This window comes from Pygocentrus nattereri, chromosome 26, assembly GCF_015220715.1.
Source record: "Pygocentrus nattereri isolate fPygNat1 chromosome 26, fPygNat1.pri, whole genome shotgun sequence".
NCBI lineage: Eukaryota > Metazoa > Chordata > Actinopteri > Characiformes > Serrasalmidae > Pygocentrus > Pygocentrus nattereri.
In genome coordinates, this window is record NC_051236.1 from 16,132,881 (window position 1) to 16,153,663 (window position 20,783).

Genomic DNA, 20,783 nt, shown 5'->3' on the forward strand with positions numbered 1-20,783 from the left:
CGGTGTTGTAGCTCTACTGGCAAAAAAACTGCCTCTGAGAATCCCAGTGTCATCATAAGATTCCAGCTTAGAGATGCTGAGACTTGTTAGAAACCATATGCTCTCCACACAGTGAACCGGTCAAGCTCTGACCATGGATGAACCTATGGCTAAGTGCCAAAGTCCTCTTACGCAGAATCAATTAGGGATCATTATTATTTCTCCTTCAATAACTACAATCGGATCGGTTCTGCTGCTCAGCATTAGAGGAATTCAGTTAGGAGACAGTGCTGTGGTGGTATGACTAATTAGCCTCAGGTGTAAACAAAAGCTCAGATGATCAGAACACTGAGCCCAGTATAGAGTTGGCACATGCCTTTGTGTATTATTATGCATTATTCTCTTTCGTTCAGTCTTTCTCTCTCAGTTACTCAGAGTTATGCATTATTGCACTTTGCCAATTCAAAATATCTTACTTGTGCATTTCTTAACGCCAGACCCCTTCTTGAAGGCGTGGCGGTTGAGCTTGCAGTTGAAATTGTTCTCCCAGAATTCAGCAAACCAGACGTTCCTTCGATTGTTCTCCAGAGTTCGACCAATGAAATAATTATCAAACCCTAAGATCAGACAGGTGAGATGAGTGTCAAAGCATGTGGTCATAAAACCTTAGACAGTACAGTGGTAAAAGTGTTATAATTTAGTAATAATACCTTCAATACTTGGACTTTAGACAATTATTTGAGGACTATATTTTTAGCTTCGTCTACCCTTCAAGAGACTACCCTTCATTTCTTTAATTTGCATTCCAAATGGCCATTAAGTACAAGATAATAATTTTTAAAAGTCAAGGTTAAAAAAAAAAGTAGACACATGATTTTTTTCCCTTTTTCCCTTTAATACAGCTTCCATTCTTTGTGGAAAACTTGCTTTCAGTTTTCAGAGAAATTCGTAACGATATTGTTCCACACCTCAAAAGTTCAGTCTTGGTGACATTTTCTGATTCTCTTGATCCAAATAATCATGCACAATCATGTTAAGGACAGGCCTCTAGGGTGGGCAGTGGGATGGTTGGTAAGACCATGGCCAGCTTCATTCTTTTATTTGCCAGTTTGAGAGAGGTCAGGAATAAGTCATGGTGACCAAAGCATTAAGACATAATGCTACAAGCTTAATAAAAACAAATAGGTTATAATAGGTTGCACTGTAGGGTGAATGTTGATGGATTAAATGAACAAGTTTGTCTGTTTCATTTTCTTAGTAAGGGCTTCTTGACAGCTAAAAATACTTTCAGACTCATAGTGTTGAGTTGTCTCCTCATAGTGGAAGGATAGACAGAAACACCTGTGGAGATTTTCAGATCTGAAGCAGGATTTTCTCCTCTCTCTCAAAGGCAAAGGCTTAAGGCACTGTTTATTGACAGTTTTGGTGGTCCACCAGATCTTCTATGGTTGTTAGGAGTCACATTTTTTTGTATCTTTTAACATTTTTTGATTTTCAGTTTTGTAAACCTGTTTCTTTCACTTTTTCCTCTTGGACTGTCTTGACCTGACTGTCCTCCTCCTTATGCAAGTGGATTACAACACAGCTAATTTCCTCATAATTATCTTTTGAACAAATAATAACTTGCATTTAAAGGCTATTTTGACTGGAAATTAAATAAATGAAGGGACTGACTTTGTACAGTACTGGACATATAAAACTGGTGTTTGATTTAAATTTGAATTATTAGTAATTTACCTTTGATGGACTGCCGTTTGGGCAGGATGGTGATCGCCCCCTCAGCCATTTCCTCCTGATTGAGCACAGGAGAGATCTTCGAGCCCCAGCTGTCTGATCCCACCCAGATGAAATGACCTGTTTGATTGGCTTTCTTTGTTGCTTGCAGTAGTCGCCTTAAAAGAGATTCACAGTTAAAAACTACAGCACATGAAACATGATGTGTATAATGTATGCAATATGTACAATGCCCAGTACTCTGCTCTCAAACACTGAAATATTTCACACCAATTACACACCAAACCCTAATTGTGCATACACGTATATGATACAGCAGAATGACAGCAAATTAGTGTCCCATGGACAGTTTAATGATGATAGTGAAATAATGACAATGAAATGCATTACCATGCTGTCTGAGATATGTGTGTTAGTCAATGAGAGTAAAAGGACTCATCCACTTCTGTTAGGAAACGCAAGCATCGCTCTGAGCTATTATGACCACTAAAATACAAAAGCCATTTTGGGCTTTGAAAGTGGTTTCGCCAGTGCTCTGGCACAATGTAACAACAGATCAATCATTTATCCTGCGCATTCCACAAAAAATTTGCATGTGTTTTTAAAAGCTTTACACAAAACAGCGAATTATGTTCGGAGGACTACTCAATTCTGTACACATAAGCAAATGATTAGCTACTGATTTAAAAATGGGTCATGCATGGGTCAATTATGAATTATCAGCTGTATCTTGTGATAAAAGTTCAAATATGCTTTGTTTCAAAGAAACAGAGTGAAACTTGCAGTAATACATTTGGCTGCAGAACAACATAACTTTGAAGCTATTTTTCTCTGTTTTACTGCTGGTGTAATTACTGTTCTTCACTTTTGTACGGTAGGCTACAGGGCCACCCTTCACCCAGAGAGCAGCAGGGCTGGTCAGGCCGCAGCATCGTTAAGAATCAGAACTTGGATACAGGCAACAGGACAACCTTTTTAGCCAATTCCTCCACTTAGAAACCCGGACTGCTGACATTCTGCAGCTTATAGTACTCACCTTATATCGTCTTCATTTGCAAAAATAATAACCACCCTGGCATTAGGGTTTTCACCCAGGTTGCGGATTATCTTGTCAAACTCTCCTACTCTTGGCTCACGAGGGATCTTAACTGTCTGTGAGATGCACACATTTCCTGCAGAATAAAAAAAAGAGAGGCATTAAATGATGAATGATATAAGAATGAAAGTTTATCATTTATCTGTTCTAAGCACAAGCAGTACAAGAACAGGCAGTAAAAAGAAACCTGACTACATTAGCTTAATGCTTGCATAATCATTTCACAACATTAATGTTGCTGATGTTACACATTATCAGTCAATGTGTATGCATTCTTCTGCATATTTGTTTGGGATCCAGCACCTTATGAGCGTTTTATAGTATGGGCAGCATGTTTATTATCTCTTATCTGTTTTTGCTTTCTTATCTGCTGTTTGATCAGGGGAAAAATCTAAAAATAGTTTCACAACGAGGTCACATCACAGAAAGTCACAGAACAGAAGAAAAAAAACAGTTTCAGGCGATTTTCTTATTCACATCTTTCAGTAGTAAATTATAACAGGATTTTTGGTGCTGGATTGTTGACTGTCCTTCTTTTGAGTTGTACACTAGGAATTGCACAGTGTCAAAGGTTCCACATGTTCTATTAATGTGACAAAAGCTCAAAGACATGGTTTAGACCTCTGTAAATGTAAGAATGGCTTTCAGAAAACTTCTGTTTTCTCCTTCTATAATAAAACCCAACTACTATCTGAGTTTAGTATTTATTAGTATTTAAGACCAGCAATTAAATACAGGAGTTTGGGGGGTTGACAGATTTTGAAAAATGTATTTTTGTATCATTCCATTATTCATAACAGTGCACTCTAAATATTCAAGATTTTCAGTGAAGGTAACAATAACATGTAATTTTGTAAATTCTTAGTTTTTAAATGACTTCTACACTATATTGCCAAAAGTATTCATTCATCTGCCTTCAAACGCATATGAATTTGAGTAACATCCCATTCTTAATCCATAGGGTTTAATATGATGTCGGCCCACCCTTTGGAACTATAACAACTTCATCTCTTCTGGGAAGGCTTTCCACAAGGGTTATGTTTAAGGGAATTTTTTATCATTCTTCCAGAAGCCCATTTGGGAGGTCAGACACTGATGTTGGACAAGAGTCTCCGCTGTAATTCATCCTAAGGGTGTTGTATCGGGTTGAGGTCAGGACTCTGCGCAGGCCACACTTCCACACCAAACTTGCTCATCCATGTCTTTATGGACTCTGCTTTGTGCACTTGTGCGCAGTCATGTTGGCACAGGAATGGACCATCCCCAAACTGTTCCCACAAAATTGGGATTATGAAATTGTCCAAAATCTCTTGGTCTGCTTAAGCATTTAGAGTTCCTTTCATTGGAACTAAGGGGCCAATCTCCTGAAAAACATCCCCGCAACATAATCCCCCCTCCACCAAACTTTACACTTGACACAGTGCAATAAGACAAGTATCATTTTCCTGGCAACCACAAAATCCAGACTCGTCCATCAGATTGCCAGATGGAGAAGCGTGATTTGTCACCCCAGAGAACATGTCTCCACTGCTCTAGAGTCCAGTGTTGTCGTGCTTTACACCGCTGCATTTGACGCTTTACATTGCGTTTGGTGATGTAAGACTTGGATGCAGCTGCTCAGCCCTAGAAGCCCATTTCATGAAGCTCCCTATGCTGTTCTTGAGCTAATCTGAAGGCTACATGAAGTTTGGAGGTCTGTAGCGATTGATTCTGCAGAAATTTGGTGACCTCTGTGCATTATGTGCCTCGGTATCCGCTGACCCTGCTCTGTTATTTTATGTGGCCTACCACTTCATGGCGGCAGACATGACAAATCAGAATCAAACAAAAAGTACAAACAGAACATCCAACTTAGTATATAACACCAACAAAGCAAACAAAGATTCAAACAAAGACCAGCTAAGCCAAGGGGCAAACACAGGGCTTAAATACACATGCAAAATGAGGGACAGGTGGAAAACAGTTGGAGACAATCAGGGGCGGAGTCATGAAACGAGGGGGCTAAACCAAAACAAACGCACATGGGCTAAACCAAAACATGAACACATGGACAGGACTGGGAGGGGCCAATCGTGACAGTATTCTGTAAACCCAGTGTTGAAATTCATTATTTGGATTGAGCGAGGAGCACTCAGTTATTGAGAAGTAAACAAAGATTCGGAGTGGTTTGATGTAAAATATGAACCAGGGGTCTACAATGCACGTATAGTCATTTTATTTACTATCCAACACCACAAGTGAACCTACACACCTTCAGATTTTTTATATGTAATGCTAATAATGACAAAATAGTAGTAAACCTGGAAAAATAAGTTTTCTTTGGGGGCTAGTTTGCCTTACAACAGCCTGCATGTATTTCTTCATCATAATTCAGTTTTAAAAATTATGTTTAAGGCCAAAACCTTTGCAAAACTTTTGTGAAGCAAAATGATGTCTCAGGCATAACATATACATAAGCATATGCATAACCGTTTAATGTAATAACTTTCTGTAAGGGAGTTTTTAGAGGCATTATATGCTGTAGATGTCTGGTTCCTGTCACCACCACTGAGAACAATTCTGATGTGTTAAATTCCCCAGATAAGATAATTTCTAAGTTACTTTGTTTTCTCGTTGAACTGAATGCTGTATGGATCTGTTCATCTGTAAAACACTTATGCCTGTGTGCTGTTTGTGGACTATAGCTCTGCTTTCAACACCATCTTTCCCGATCTTCTACTAGATATACTGTGGCCGCTCAATGTCCCGACATCTGTCTGCCACTGGGTCCACAATTTCTTGTTCAACAGGAAACAGAATGTCAGGGTGACCACATTTCAGTCCCTCTCAGCCTCAGCACTGGTGCTCCAGAAAGCTGTGCGACCTCTTCCCTGCTTTACTCTCTCCACATCAATGACTGAGCTTCTCACAGTGACTGTTAAAATGATTAAGTCTGCAGATGACACTATTGGTCAGTCTCATCTCAAACAGCAATAAGGACAAGTACTGGAGGAAAAAACAGCTGGTATCATCATGTGGAGCTAACAACCTGGAGTTAAACACATAAAGGACTGTGGAGATCACCAGTGATTTCCAAAGAAACCCACCCTGCAGTCAGCAGAGCAGAGTCTAACAAATTCCTTGGCAGCACCATTCAGCAGGACCTTAGATGTGACAGACGCAGTACTGCAGTTATAAAGAAAGCCCAGCAGAGCTACTTCTGCGACAGCTCAAGAAATTCGGGCTGCCTCAAGCACTGCTGGTCCAGTTCCACACTTCTATAATAGAATCCATCATCACATCTTCCATCTCCGTCTGGTTCAGCTCTGCGTCTTCACACACTAAGCATAAGCTGCAGCCAACAGAACAACGTGCAGAGAAAATCACAGGCTGTCAGCTCTACAACCTCGAATACCTTTGCCCATCTAGGATGAGGATAAGGGCTGGGAAAATCATGGCTGACCAATCACATTCTTGTCACTCTCTCTTCCAGATCCCTAAAGACTTGGACCAACCGTCACCTCCCCAGCTTCATTCCCCAGGCTGTCATCTTCCTTAACATGGATCATTCTCACATCCCTCTGCTTTCAACAGCTGCACATGCACATCATAACACATACTGTAATATACATAACCACCCATGCCATAATTGCTTTGAATTAGAATATTTTCTACTTTACATATGTACTTGAATTTACACATACACATATTTTATACTTATACTTGCATTTATATTAGCTGCTTAAATTCAGCTTTTTCTATGTACTTCAGTTTAACTGTGAGTACTCTTAACTCCCATTGCACAGCTTGTATATTACCGGCAGATTGTCTGTGTATTGATTTTATTTTTTATTTTGATATTTATTTTATTGGATTTCATTTTATGTTAACACTAACACATCTGGCACATAGTGAATAAGATTCTGGGGGCAGCATCACAAAGGCTTTCTCAAGAAAAAAAAAAAATCTTGATAGACAAACAGTACGACGTTTGCAAGAATGTTCTTAAATGCAATTCTGAAAAAAATGTTAGTTTGCAAACATTCTCTTAATTAATCTTAATTAATTCCTTAAGATTTTCTTAAGAAAATCTTCATTGTTTTCCTTTCTATAGTGCATTTTACAGTTTACCATAATGGAGCAAAATGGAGGAAATTTATTAAATGAAGCATTTTTAAAAAATTATGCAGTGACTGAGTTTGATCAGTTTAGATGCTCACCTCATCAACTCCTATAGCCTGAAACAAGTGTGAGTCCATCATAAGATGAAGAACACATTTAAGAGCATCATGTTTTCAAGAATACTGCTTGTTCTTAGAATTATTCTTAGGAAAATAGGAAAAAAGTTAAGAAAAAAAGAGATAATTCTTAATACGTTATATGAAGAAAAAATCATTTTCATAGCACATTTATAAAGATTTTCTTTCTTAAGACACTATTATGTCTCTGGCAATCTTAAGCTTAAGGTTCTTAAGGTTAACACTAAGAAGTTCATAAGAATGTTCTTAAATGCAATTCTTGAACTATAACTATAAATAGATCGTCTTAATTAATTTCTTAAGAAAATCATCGATTTCTTATGCAGGCTATTGCATTTTATCATGTACCATAAACAATGCGAGATACATTTGAATTTGTATTAACTGTTGTTCCTGTGATTTAGTTTGATTTGGTCAGAAGACGAGATTTTTTCTTTCTTTTTTTTCTTTCTGAATCTGGAATATTGTGTCTATTAATATGCACGAGCTGGAAGTGTTTGGGAAATTCTTTTTCTAGAAACACAAAGACACACAAACATGAGATTTCTGCCTGTTCTCTTTCCTCTCCACAGTGGCGTGCACACCTCACCAACTTTCAGACAGACCATTTGTTCCCCTCTTAAAGGCAGGGCATTTTTCATGGGTTTGACCTGTCCTTATTGAAAGGAGACCACTGCTCAGTGTCAAAGGTGTTAATTACATAAAACAGAGAAAGGCCTTAGAGATGCCAGACAGAATATATGACCAGCAGGATTCTTGCACACGTGCCATGCTCCATAGCATGCAAATATTCCTCTGAACCAGAGGTGACCGCTAAACTGCTGTTAAAAGGCAATCAGGTATCACTGACAAAGTTAGAGTGCTAGCTATAATGGTATATATATATATATATATATATATATATATATATATATATATATATATATATATAGGCCAGTCGGGTTATTGCACACCAAACTTACCCAGCCACTTTATGGACCTTGCTTTGTGCACTGGGGTACAGTCAAAAGCCTTCTCCAAACTGTTTCCACACAGTTGGAAGCATACAATTGTCCAAAATGAATTGAGATGCTGAAGCATTAAGATTACCCTTCACTGGAACTAAGGGGTCTAGGCCATCCCCTGAAAAACAACCCCATATCATTATCCCTCCTCTACCAAGCTTTACAGTTGGCACAATGCAGTCAGGCAGATAACGTTCTCCTGGGCCAAACCCAGACTTGTGACAGGATGTCTGAGGAAATATGTCCTTGAATCACAATTTAAATAAAAGTTTTGAAAAAATCATTTACTTAGAAATGATTGAAATAAAGTTATAGTTACATGGCTGAGGCAGACAAGTCTCCTCAGTAGAAAGTAGGCCTAAAATTGTATGAATGGGACAGAATGAACTTTTGACCCAGATTCAGGCAATGCATTGTATGAAGAGATTTTTAGATAGCAGAATGTACCTGGAGCTTGGAGAGGGCAGCAAAATTGCTTACAAAGTAAAAGACGAAGGCAAACTGACCCTCGAAGAGCAAAGTAAGTTGTAAGAACCGGCAAAAAACGGTTCTTGAGATAAATGAATAAAGTTTCAGAATAATGGCCTTGGCCTGATAAAACCAGGCTGGAAAAGTTTAGAAAGAATAGATCCTAGGGATGGTTGGAGACACAAGTTTACAAGGAAAGTGTCAAATTAAATAATGGAAACCAAAAGTGATTCAAAGTCATATAATTAATTAAAGGTTGGCAGGTGGGGTGATGAGCTCAGCCTGAAGATATGATATAAAGAAGGATGCTTTGTGATGATCTTTGCATTGTGGTTGTCTGGGAGCCATCTTGCCACCTGAAGCTCAATAAATGAAGAGAGGGCCTTTCCCTTCCTTCCAAAAGAACTCATTGACTGAAGTTAGTTTTTTCTTTTTTTTTTTACTTTTTAGCAGAATTCTTTTTAGTTTTATGACCCTTTTTTGCCTAAGAGATCAGAATAAATTCAGAGCAAAAAACTTAACTTAGAATAAATTAGCTTTAATATCACATATGTCCGGACTGGGGGTGAGTCCCGACACTCGTTCCATCAGATTAGCTGAACTCAATGAATAGGAGGGGTGTCCAAATACTAACCTACATTTCAATGCAGGAGACTGTGAAGTAGGTTGCTTTTATTTTTTATGTTTAGCAATGTTTTACTTAAAGTTTATAACCAGGTTGCTTAAAATTGGGAGTTTCTTGAACACTACATTAACAAACAAAAATCTATGTTTTGCATTGTTTTAACTTATTAAGTGTTTAAAGTTAAATGAACTAAGCATTTTAAGGCAGCCATGTTACTTTTCAAACTTTCAAAGTTAAAACATTCCATTGTTTTTTACACTGTAAAAAACACTTATCAACGTGTTAGGCTCCCCATAAGCTCCTACTCACAAGTTTGGAGGTCGAAAGTACGATATGTGCTGAAGTGGATTTGGTTGGAAATAAAATAGACAGCCTGGAAAAGTTTTTTTTACCGTCAAACAGAGATGTTATTTGACATTACTGAAACAAAATGAAGAGCAGAGTATGCTAAGCGTATTTATATTCAGTTAGAAACAGTGAATCAAATAACAAATGCTCATATCCAAGTCTTTTCCAGAGGTTTATGAAAAAATCCTGATATGAACTCTTCCTCATAGAAGTGACCTGATAGAATGCCATTTTGAAACACTCCAGCTGCTGCCCTCAAAAGACTGTGAATACCACTGCAGCTAGGTCACTTTTAAAACAACACTTTTTTTTTTTTACAATGAGGAATTCTTACGCTGCAAAAAGCCTCACAGTCCTGACACATCAGAAATTCATACATTTGCAAATTGCATTTCATTGCATTGCAAGTGTTTTACATGAAATAAGACATTGTAGACATCTCGTAGAATCTTGTAAGAGATGCTTGCAGCCCATTATGTATAGACATTGCAGATATTTGCAATTTGCAAATGTATGAGCTTCTTCCCCGAGGCAGTCAGAATCTGACACTTCAATCTTTCTGCTCAGTTTACAGCGATGAACTAGTTCGTCATTAACATGCTGTTTAATGCTAATTCATGCATATACATACATGTGTGCATATATTTTTACATGATGCCCAATATACTGTTTTGTTCTCCTGCATAGTATTTGTTATCATCTTTATTGTTCTGTATAATTATTGTCTGGCATATTTATTGTATATTTTACACTCATTTCACACTCGTGTATCTGCATTCTATGCATTCCTATGTAATGTGCTGCCGTCATGTGTTACAGTATGTGACATTTAGAAAGGCATTTCATTCCAGTGTATACTACTGAGGAATGACAACAAAGGCCACCTGAAATGATCAGAGATATCTACTGAAAGCTTAATCACAATTGGAAGTATTATAGATGAAACATTAATTAAAATGATTCCTGATAATGCAGAGTAGAATATGTGTATTGTTTCCCCCCCAAACACTTCAATTTTCACATAAAGGTACCAGTCTCCTCTGGCCTTGATTCTAGCACTGGCATAAACAGGGAAAATGTTTCTTCAGTTTAAAAAGCTTAAAGAAGCTGCTTCAGTAGAGCTCAGCAAATATGTTTGCTGTCAGTGGGCAGTGGGACGTTGCTCTATTTAGAATGGATTTCTTCAGACTGCCCTACTCTTTACTCTTCTAAGTTGAAACAACTTCTTTTTTCAGTGCAGTAAGTGGCTTCATTTGGGTGTTTTCCAGACTTATCTATTGCTGTAATGCACCATCTGCTTAATGGGTCACAGACTGCCAGCAGTATTCAATGCTTCCAGAAGTTTGGAAGGAAAAACACTGTTAATACTGATAATGCAGGGACAGCATTTCTTTATGAATATAATATATAATATTTTAGTCTGAAAGTAATGACACGTATGTGTCGATGTGAGTGCGTTATTCTTCTGGACATGTACAAGCAACAGCAAATAAGAGTAAAAAGAGTCATCGGTATCATTATCATCATCATCATCATCATCTTCAGCACTCAAACCCTGAAGGCAGTACGTATTCCAGGGTTTAGTGGAGATATTAGGGAGGATTGCAAATTAATTAATAATATTATTTGCTCATAAGGCATTGATTACCCATTATTGATATATTAGTTAACTGTTCATTAATTTTACTTAGTAACTAGCAAATTGATAAGCACTAATTGAATACAGTTTTAGATGATACTTTAGTTTGTCATTATCATCATCAAAATATTCTTGTAGTTATGTGTTATTCCTGTGAATTATCTGTTAATTGATTTACTGATTTATATATTTATATACACAAAAACACAATGAAGATATTAGTAACTAGTACTGTCTTAATCATGAGTTAATAGTCTAATCACTGTTGATGAATGAAGTGTGTGCATGAAGCATTAATGGCACATTTGTTAACAAAAACCATTACAATTATGTAATCACATTGAAATATTCATTAGATGAGTAATGAGCATACAATGTAATGAATTTAAAACACTGTCACTAATGCTTGTTGTATACTTCATTATGTTAGGAATGTGAGGGAGTGTTACTGTACAGTTAATGAATGCATGAAATAAACATTCCTTCTTTTTAGGGAACAAATGTGATGCTAAGCAAACAGTATTCAAAAATATATGCAATGTATTTATTGTTGCTCTTTTAATACTGTTCAAAAAACAACACAGCAAAACTGTCTTTATTTTCAAAGTATATTAATGTAAAAATATTTTATTCCATGCAATTTTGGAGCATTTTTGATGGTCCATTCATTATGAAATTTTCACACAACGAAACCAGCTGCTGTCAAAAAGAAAAAAAATGGATGAACCACACATTGTGAATCACACACTGAGGGAGGAGTTATAGAGTTTGATGGCCACAGGTAAGAATGACTTCCTGTGGTGCATTTTTGTAGAATGAGTCTCGCACTGAATGAGCTCCTGTGTCTCATCACTGTGTTGTAGAGTGGGTGGGAGCCATTGTCCATAATGGGCTGCAGCTTAGACAGCGTCTTCCTCTCCGACACGGCCGTCAGTGAGTCCAGCTCTACACCCACATCATCACCAGCCTTGCGGATCAGTTTGATGAGTCTGTTGGTGTCTGCCACCCTCAGCTTGCTTCCCCAGCATGCAACAGCATAGAGGATAGCACTCGTCACCACAGACTCGTAGAAGATCCTGAGCATAGTCAGATGTTCAACAGATGTTGAAGGACATCAGGTGCCTCAGAAAATAGAGACGACTTTGGCCCTTCCTCTAGAGGGCATCAGTGTTCTTAGCCCAGTCCAGTTTATTGTCAATATACACACCCAGATGTTTGTAATCCTCCACAGTGCCCACACTGACCCCCCCCCCTGATGGACACAGGGGTCACCAGTGCCTTGTCCTTCCTCAGGTTGACCACCAGTTCTTTTGTCTTTGTCACATTGGCAGCTCACAGTGCTCGCTGGCTTATCCAGGTGAGCATAAACTCGGTTGAGCAGGTAGATGATGGCATCTTCAACTCCCAGGCAGGGCTGATAGACAAACTGGAGGGGGTCCAGAAAATGCTGGACTATGGGTCAGAGCTGATACAAGACGAGCCTTTCCATGGTCTTCATGACATGGGATGTCAGTGCTACTGGCCTGTAGTCCTTGGCATCACTGGATCACGCGTCTTTGGAACAGGAACAATGCAGGATGTCTTCCACATCATAGAGACACTCTGGAGACTCAACAGTCACTCTCATGGTCATAATAGCATGTGAGTACTCACATGGTAAATAATATGGCCTGAGTCCAACAGCCAACAGCTCAATGTCTGGGCAACAGGCATGTTCCTTGATAGTAATGTGACCAGGGTTACACCAGTGGTTATTAACTAGCACAGCGAGCCCTCTTCCTTTGCGCATACCGCTCTCAGTGCAGCCCCGGTTGGCCCGAATAGTCTGGAAGCCATCGATGGAAATGTCATCCGGGATGTCCTGGTGTAGCCAAATCTCCGAAAAGCACATTAGACTACACTCCTGGTACTCCCTCTGACTCCTGGCTAGTACTGTTAGCTCGTCCATCTTATTAGCCAGCGACCTTGTGTTGCCCATGATGACAGAGGGGAGACGTGGTTTATACCCCCTGTTCTCTATAAGCCTCCGTCGTCTCTCCCTCGCTTTCCCTGTGCACTGTTTTGTTCCTCCTCTGCATCCCATGTGCGTCAATCTCCAAAGCTCTTCTGGGATGTTCGCTGTCCTGGTCATCATGCTGACTGGCTTCAGTGCGATCAGCTGATCCCGTGTGTAAACAAAGTGGCCATGTTGCGGCGCAGCGGCGGACCATGAGAGTGAAAGAAGCACTTTCACGGCAAAAAAACAGACCAAGACTCTCTCTACTAGCATGTTTCGAGAGGGCACAGCTTCCCTGAGTTGCCTCGTTAAATAAATAAACTATTAAAAATCTAAATAAAAGTTAAGAAGAAAAACGAAAAAACACGAACGGGAGCTACTGTAACCGGCAGCATGCATGCACGCGCATGCGCACTCCAATTATAGAGTAAGCCTGGATAAACACGCATCATTTAAGCATCAGTGAGTGTGTTTTCAATTAATTGTGTTATACACTGCTTACTCATTAAAGACTGTATTTAATTAATATTTCAAATGTTTCAAAAATGATTATGCAATTGTAATGAATTATTAATGTACTGTTCATGAATATGCATTGAATGCTTCATGAACATGTAGTTACTATAAAGCACTCTCAACTATTTTAATCACAGTACAGTTGCTTACTGTGTGTGTATGTGTGTGTGTGTGAGAGAGAGAGAGAGAGAGAGAGAGAGAGAGGGAGAGAAAGAGAGACAGATAGACAGGTAGATAGATGCATATATTTAACACAGGACTAGGATTTCCTTGCCCTTATGAAGAATTATGGGGAAAAATTACCTTCACCTTTTTCTCAGTTTTAGTTTAAAAGCACATCTGTGGTTGCAGCTCTGAGTCAAAGTAACAGAATGTCAGCGAAACCTGTGCCAGAGTCAATTACCCCTGCTGGACACACAGCAAGAAAAGCCAAAGTGAAGACACTTAAAACATTCAAAAGTTCAAAGACTTCCGCCGACTGTCTTCAGCAGCAGACTTTAAATGAAGTCAAATCACTGTCCATTTAAAAGTTTCACACTAAGATTTAAAGAGTGATTTTCACTTGAGGCAATGATATGAAGGTATTATGTCTTGCATAAAGGTTTTATTAATAACCTGTGGAACCACCAAGGAGAATGTGCGTTCTCTTTCCTAAAATGTCTGTGTTTTGGCCTAAGTTGAACTCTGTGTTTGTCTGAAGCCAGGATCATATTTCAGTGAGACTGGATTTTAACTCTGGAGGCTGACCACTAGCCTAAGCGAAAAACATGAGTTATCTGTATAGTCGGCCGAAACTCAACTTTGATGTCACTTTCAAATATCACCTCTAAGACTGAGCCAACAAAGAGGCAATTTTTCGTCTTTTAATCCACTTTAGTCATTTAATAACAGGATATCTCAACACCACTGTCACATTTAATGAAATATGTAAAAAACACGATCTAACAAAGCCAAATATTAGTAGATATTTATTGTGTTTGTGTTACTGCCATTTACAGCAAGACTTCAGGGGGCTTCTTCTTTTAATCTGATTAAACAAATAAATAAAAAGCGCTTAGCAATATGAATTCCAGACAATATCCAATAAAAAGAAGTCTAGTTCTTCTTTAATATAATGATAGGAAACACAATAGCACATATCAGGCTCCAATTCCACACGCTACCATACTACATTTTGCTATGCCGAGCGTGGTCATGTACACATCTCTTCTGGCGACAGATTCTAATGAGTTAAAAAGAAAAAAAAAACAACCTTCGAATGTATCACAGATGAAACGTTAGGTATGACAGGGTTAAGTGCTGAACGTCACTTTGAACATAGCATTTTTACACAGCTTGAATTCTTATCAGCAGCGGCCAGTATTGGGGATTTCACATGCGACCCAATATTATTTAACGTTGTCCCATTTCAGTGCTGCCCCAGCACTAGAATGTAATATATCAGTATTTATTCAACATTGGCCTAGAAAGTCACATGATCATTGCCAATGCTTTACCACCTGCAGACACACTGACTTGATTGAATTTACAGAGACCTCGAAGGCTTGTGCGTGTAATGAATTCTGGATCATGTTTAGAGGTGGGCTTGTGCATGCTGGGTCTGAAGATTGCTCATCAGTCAGCGGTTGGCCATGTACGCTCCACAGTGTTCACAGCCAACAGTCTCCCTCTGCGACACACATTCATTGCAGTCACCTTTAAAAGTCACCAAATCTATTTTGCCATTTCAGAGATCATCCTGTCAAGGCTTCTCAGCAGCAGGCACATTATAAATCTGGCCCATTACTGGAGCCCTGAAGATATTTTAAATATTGAGATTCAAAAGGAGTCGACGGAGGAAAGTGGTGGGGGCCTGCATGCTAGTGCTGATGCGTTCAAATTGATTAAGAAGAGTCACTTTGTCAAGCAACTAAGTGCTCGATCTGCCAAATGTCTTCAAAATCCACAGGCATTAATATGGAGTTGGCCCTCCCATCACCACCCCCCCCCCTTTCTACAAGATTTTGGAGTGTGTATGTGGGAATTTTTGCCCATATATCCAGAAGAGCCTTTGTGAGGTTAGACACTGATGTTGGACGAGAGGGCCTGGCTTGCAGTCTCCACACTAATTCATCCCAAAGGTGTTCGATAATGTTGATGGTGCAGGCCAGTCAAGTTCTTCCACACCAAGCTCACCCAACCATACCTTGCCTTGTACACTTGGGCCCAGTCATGATGGAACAGAAAATGGTCTTAGCTCAAACTGTTCCCCCAAAGTTGAGTTGCTGTGGTTCCTAAATGATTCCACTTCTCAATAATCCCACTCACAGCTGATCATGGAATATCTGAGAGGGAAACATTTTTTAACTGACTTGTTGCAATTATTATCCTATTATCCTATTATCATCCTATTACAGACCATGTTCAAATTCAGTGAGCTCTTTAGAACAACTCATTCTTTCACAAATGTTTGTAAAGACAGACTACATGGTTAGTTGATAGATTTCAAACACCTGTGGCAATGGAACTGAATGAAACACCTGAATTCAGTGATTAAGAGATGTGTCCCAATACTTGTCCATATAGCGTATACAGACATATACGTGTTTGTATACGTTATATGATATTTTATTTATGTTATATTATATTATATTGGATACCATCCTTCACTTATTTCAATTCCAGTAAAAACCATTAATTCAGTCAAAGCCATTACGTACAACCTACACTATATTGCCAAAAGTATTCACTCAATGAACCAAATCATTGAATTCAGGTGTTCTAATCACTTCCATGGCCACAGGTGTATAAAACCACTAGTGAAAGAATGGGTCGCTCTCAGGATCTCAGTGATTTTCAGCATCGTACCGTGATAGGATGCCACCTGTTCAGTAAGTCCAGTCATGAAATTTCCTCGCTACTAAATATTCCACAGCTAACTGGCAGTAGTATTCTAACAAAGTGGAAGCGATTGGGAACAACAGCAACTCAGCCACAAAGTGGTAGGCCACGTAAAATGACAGAGCAGGGTCAGCAGATGCTGAAGCACATAGTGCGCAGAGGTCGCCAACTTTCTGCAGAATCAATCGTTACAGACCTCCATACTTCATATTGCCTTCAGATTAGATCAAGAACAGCACAGAGAGCTTCACAGAATGAGTTTCCATGGCCGAGCAGCTGCCTCCAAGCCTTACATCACCAAGTAAAATGTTAAACATCGAATGCAGTGGGGTAAACGCCGCCACTGGACTCTAGAGCACTCTGGAGTGATTTGGCAATCCAATGGATGCATCTCAGTTTGGCAGTTGCCAGGAGAATGATAATTGTTTGACTTAATTGTGCCAAATGTAAAGTTTGGTGGAGGGGGATTATGGTGTGGGGTTGTTTTTCAGGAGTTTGGCTCGGCCCCTTAGTTCCAGTTTAAAGAACACTTAATGCTTAAGCAGACCAAATGATTTTGGACAATTTCATGCTCCCAAATTTGTGGGAACCGTTTGGGGATGGCCCCTTCCTGTTCCAACATGACTGCACATCTGTTCACAAAGCAAGGCCATAAAGACATGGATGAGTGAGTTTTGTGTGGCCTGCACAGAATCCTGACCTCAACCTGATAGAACACCTTTGGGATGAATTAGAGCACAGACTGCAGACCAGGCCTTCTCATCCATCATTAGTGTCTGACCTCACAAATGCGCAACTGGAAGAATGGTCAGTTCCCAAAAACACACTCCTAACCCTTGTGGAAAGCCTTCCCAGAAGATTTGAAGCTGTTATAGCTGCAAAAGCTGGGCCGACAACATATTAAACGCTATGGATTAAGAATGGGATCTCACTCAATTTCATATGCGTGCAAAGGTAATCTAGCGAATACGTTTGGCAAAATAGTGTACTTACAGTGTCCGAAGAAAAGCAGACATTACAAATTACAAAAAATTACAAAAAATTATAGCAAATATGGATACAGTATGAAATGTTTTCAGTATTGTGTCCACTTTTTGCTTTTATTACAACTTCCATTCTTTTTAGGAGACATTTTGGGAAATCAGCATGAAGAGCTTCCTAAAGTTCTCACTGACAACAATATTAAACAGCTGAAAGGAAAAGACGCTACAGAACACTATAGCAAAGATTTTAAACATCCCTGTTAGTAACTGATTGAATAATAAGCAATTGGAATGTTCATGGATCCACAACTAATTGTCCCCGCACAGGTGCGTCATGCAAGATCTCTTTCAGATTAATGATAAGGAGAGAGATAAGAGTTGCAGGACGACCTGAGGACAGCTGGAACAACAGTCCCACAGAGAACAATAAGCAATGCACCGCAGGCCTCTCCTTTCCTACAGCCTCCATAGAACTCCTCTACTAAAAAGCACAGAGATACATAATATTAACACAATATTTAGACCAGGGGATAAAATAAAAACAGAACTGTTTTCTCCAAACATGTAGCTGGTCATGTTTGGAGAAAGATGATGATATGGTGCTGCTTCTCTTATATCACAACGCCTTCATTTTGCTGTTTTCTTGTCATTGTTATTTTATTTGCACACCTGCTGCCCTTTATATGGAAATAATCAAACCAACAGAATTGGTCCAAAATGATAAATATATAAAAAAGTAATATTTTTACATCAGTATGTTATATTAATATGAATCATTTTAGAGAAACGTGTGTGTGTGTGTGTGTGTGTATACACACATATACATACACATGTGTGCATATATGTGTGTGTGTGTGTGTATATATATATATATATATATATATATATATATATATGTGTGTGTGTGTGTGTGTGTGTGTGTGTGTGTGTGTGTGTGTGTGTGCGCGTGTGCACACACGTTTACACACACCCATTACTTGCTGGGGTACTCAAATACGTCATTTTCCCTTTCCTTTCTGAAATAAAACGGTGTCCTATGACTTTTGACTCACCGTGTATTTTAATGCTTCTTTCACCTTTTACTTTTATCAAACATCTTGTTAATTTTTCCTATTTTTGTCATACATTGTTCTATCTACATTGTTTTCCTGCTTTATTTCAACAGGCTATAAAGCACTATGAGCTGCATTTTTATGGAAGATTCCATGTCAATAAAGTTAATTTTATTATTATTATTATTATTATTAGCTGTGTTTTCTAGGCTATGCACATTGTACTAATGTTCTATAAAATGTAGGTGTAATTGCCTCTCTGTTGGGGATCGTTTACAAGTAATAAGAGCATCAAATTCATGCCCCTTCCTCCCTCTCTCTCTCTGTATATCTCTCCCACTCTCCTCTCTCCTTCTCTTGCTCTCTCTTTCCCACTATAAGCTTCCAGGGCAGATGTGCAAACACCCCCGTGGCTTGAGGGAAGGCTATTAGAAGAGAGCAGAGTGCTGTGGTGAGGCTCATGCTTATTCATATCACGGCCCTCAAGTCTCACGCTGTCCATCCAGCATCCCCCCAGCACAGCTGTGAGACCGGTCTGGACAGAAGCCATGGCTAAATAATGGAAAAGAGTAATATTTTTAGCTGCCACTATAGCAACTGCCACTGTTTGGGCTCCAGCAGTAAAGGGTATTCTGTTACACTGAGTAAAAGAGCTATGATTGCGCATTTAGAGTATTCATTTCATGGTCTTTAAATATTCGTTTCCTGCAAACTGATCATTTCTTGCACTGGTTAATGTAATTTGATACGTTTAAGTCAAATTTGCTACCCACTTATTTTTCCAAGCAGCACAGTGACCCAAGAACATGCTTCGTATCCTGTTATTTTGCCCGCATTTGCAGCAATTTATTAATGCCTCACTGACGACCCTACCCATGGTCATTCATAGCATTTTGGCTGGACTATTTGCTCAGGCTGCTGGGCACTTCCGCTGATTTTGGATGCTTCTATCCACTGTATTAAATTAAATGAAGAGAGCTTGTTAATGAAATATTCTGGAATTGTTAAACCCTAATCTCTATCAGATGCATCTGAACCATACTGTTGATCACAATGTACAGCAACATATTTCCCTGTACGTAAATGTTTGCAAAAGTTCGGGCACCCCAGCCAAAGTACATATTTAGTTACACAACCTCTGCAGCAAACTATTTCTTAAAATAACTTTTTTTACTGCAAATGTTATTGTGCAAATGCACAATTACTTTATATTTGATGAACTTATAACAATTGTTTGTGTGAAAGTAGAAGTACAGTCTTACAACATAATTAACTTATTAGATCTTAATTGACTTGTAAGGACTAGAAAGAAGGTCAAGAATTTTTATTTGGAATTGTCATCCCACAACAGTGAGTATAATAATAAACTCTTCAAACCTTGTGCTAACACACAACAACCAGGGGCAAATCGGTGAGTAGATCGTATACATGCTGTGCATGCAAGACAGCCCAAAAATATAAAACTGTAAAAATTCTGCAAGAAATACTAGTGAAAATTCATAAACCAACAACAACAAGACTTCCAACCGGCCACGAAAAGTGTTTGCAAACTGTGATATCTGCCGAGTACTGACCTAGCAGGGTGTCCAAACTTTTGCACATTGCACGTTACTATTTATTTATTTAATTTCAAGTCAAATATAAAGTAACTGTGTTATTATTATGTACATGGACAATCACCACCTCAACATGTCATCAGACTCACTCTGATCCTCTGCACCTTCAATCTAGCAAATCTGTACTTACACATATAGATTGACATCTTGTACATCTTCTATCCATATCTTGTACAATCGGGAAGATTTCTATGTCAGTATTTTATCTTTGTGTACCTGCATCTCATTTATTATCTACCTCAGGCTAACTGCACATACAAGATGTGTACAAATGTGTACATTTCATAACTTAATACTGTATAACTATATATTGGAATAGTGCAATACTAGTATATATTGTGTTTATGTGTATAATCAGAGTCGGTGTATATACATACATACAGTATATATATATATATATATATATATATATATATATATATATATATATATATATATATACATACACACACACACACACACACACACACACACACACATGCACCGACAATTTATTAGGTACATCTGTTCAATTGCTTGTTAACACAAACAGCTAATGCTAATCATCCAATCACATGGCTGCAACTCAATGCATTTAGGCATGTAGAGGTGGTCAAGACAACTTGCTGA

General features: G+C 38.7%; 1 protein-coding gene across 1 annotated transcript in view; it reads right to left on the reverse strand.

Moving 5' to 3' along the window:
* The window catches only part of LOC108436286 (metabotropic glutamate receptor 4), a 214,149-nt gene that overhangs the window by 41,208 nt on the left and 152,158 nt on the right, over positions 1-20,783 (reverse strand). The window contains exons 4-6 of the mRNA XM_037535159.1: positions 2,750-2,885; positions 1,717-1,871; positions 456-596 (exon numbers count right to left, since the gene is read on the reverse strand). Coding sequence (XP_037391056.1) covers positions 456-596; positions 1,717-1,871; positions 2,750-2,885 — 432 coding nt within the window. The remainder of the gene's footprint in view (positions 1-455; positions 597-1,716; positions 1,872-2,749; positions 2,886-20,783) is intronic.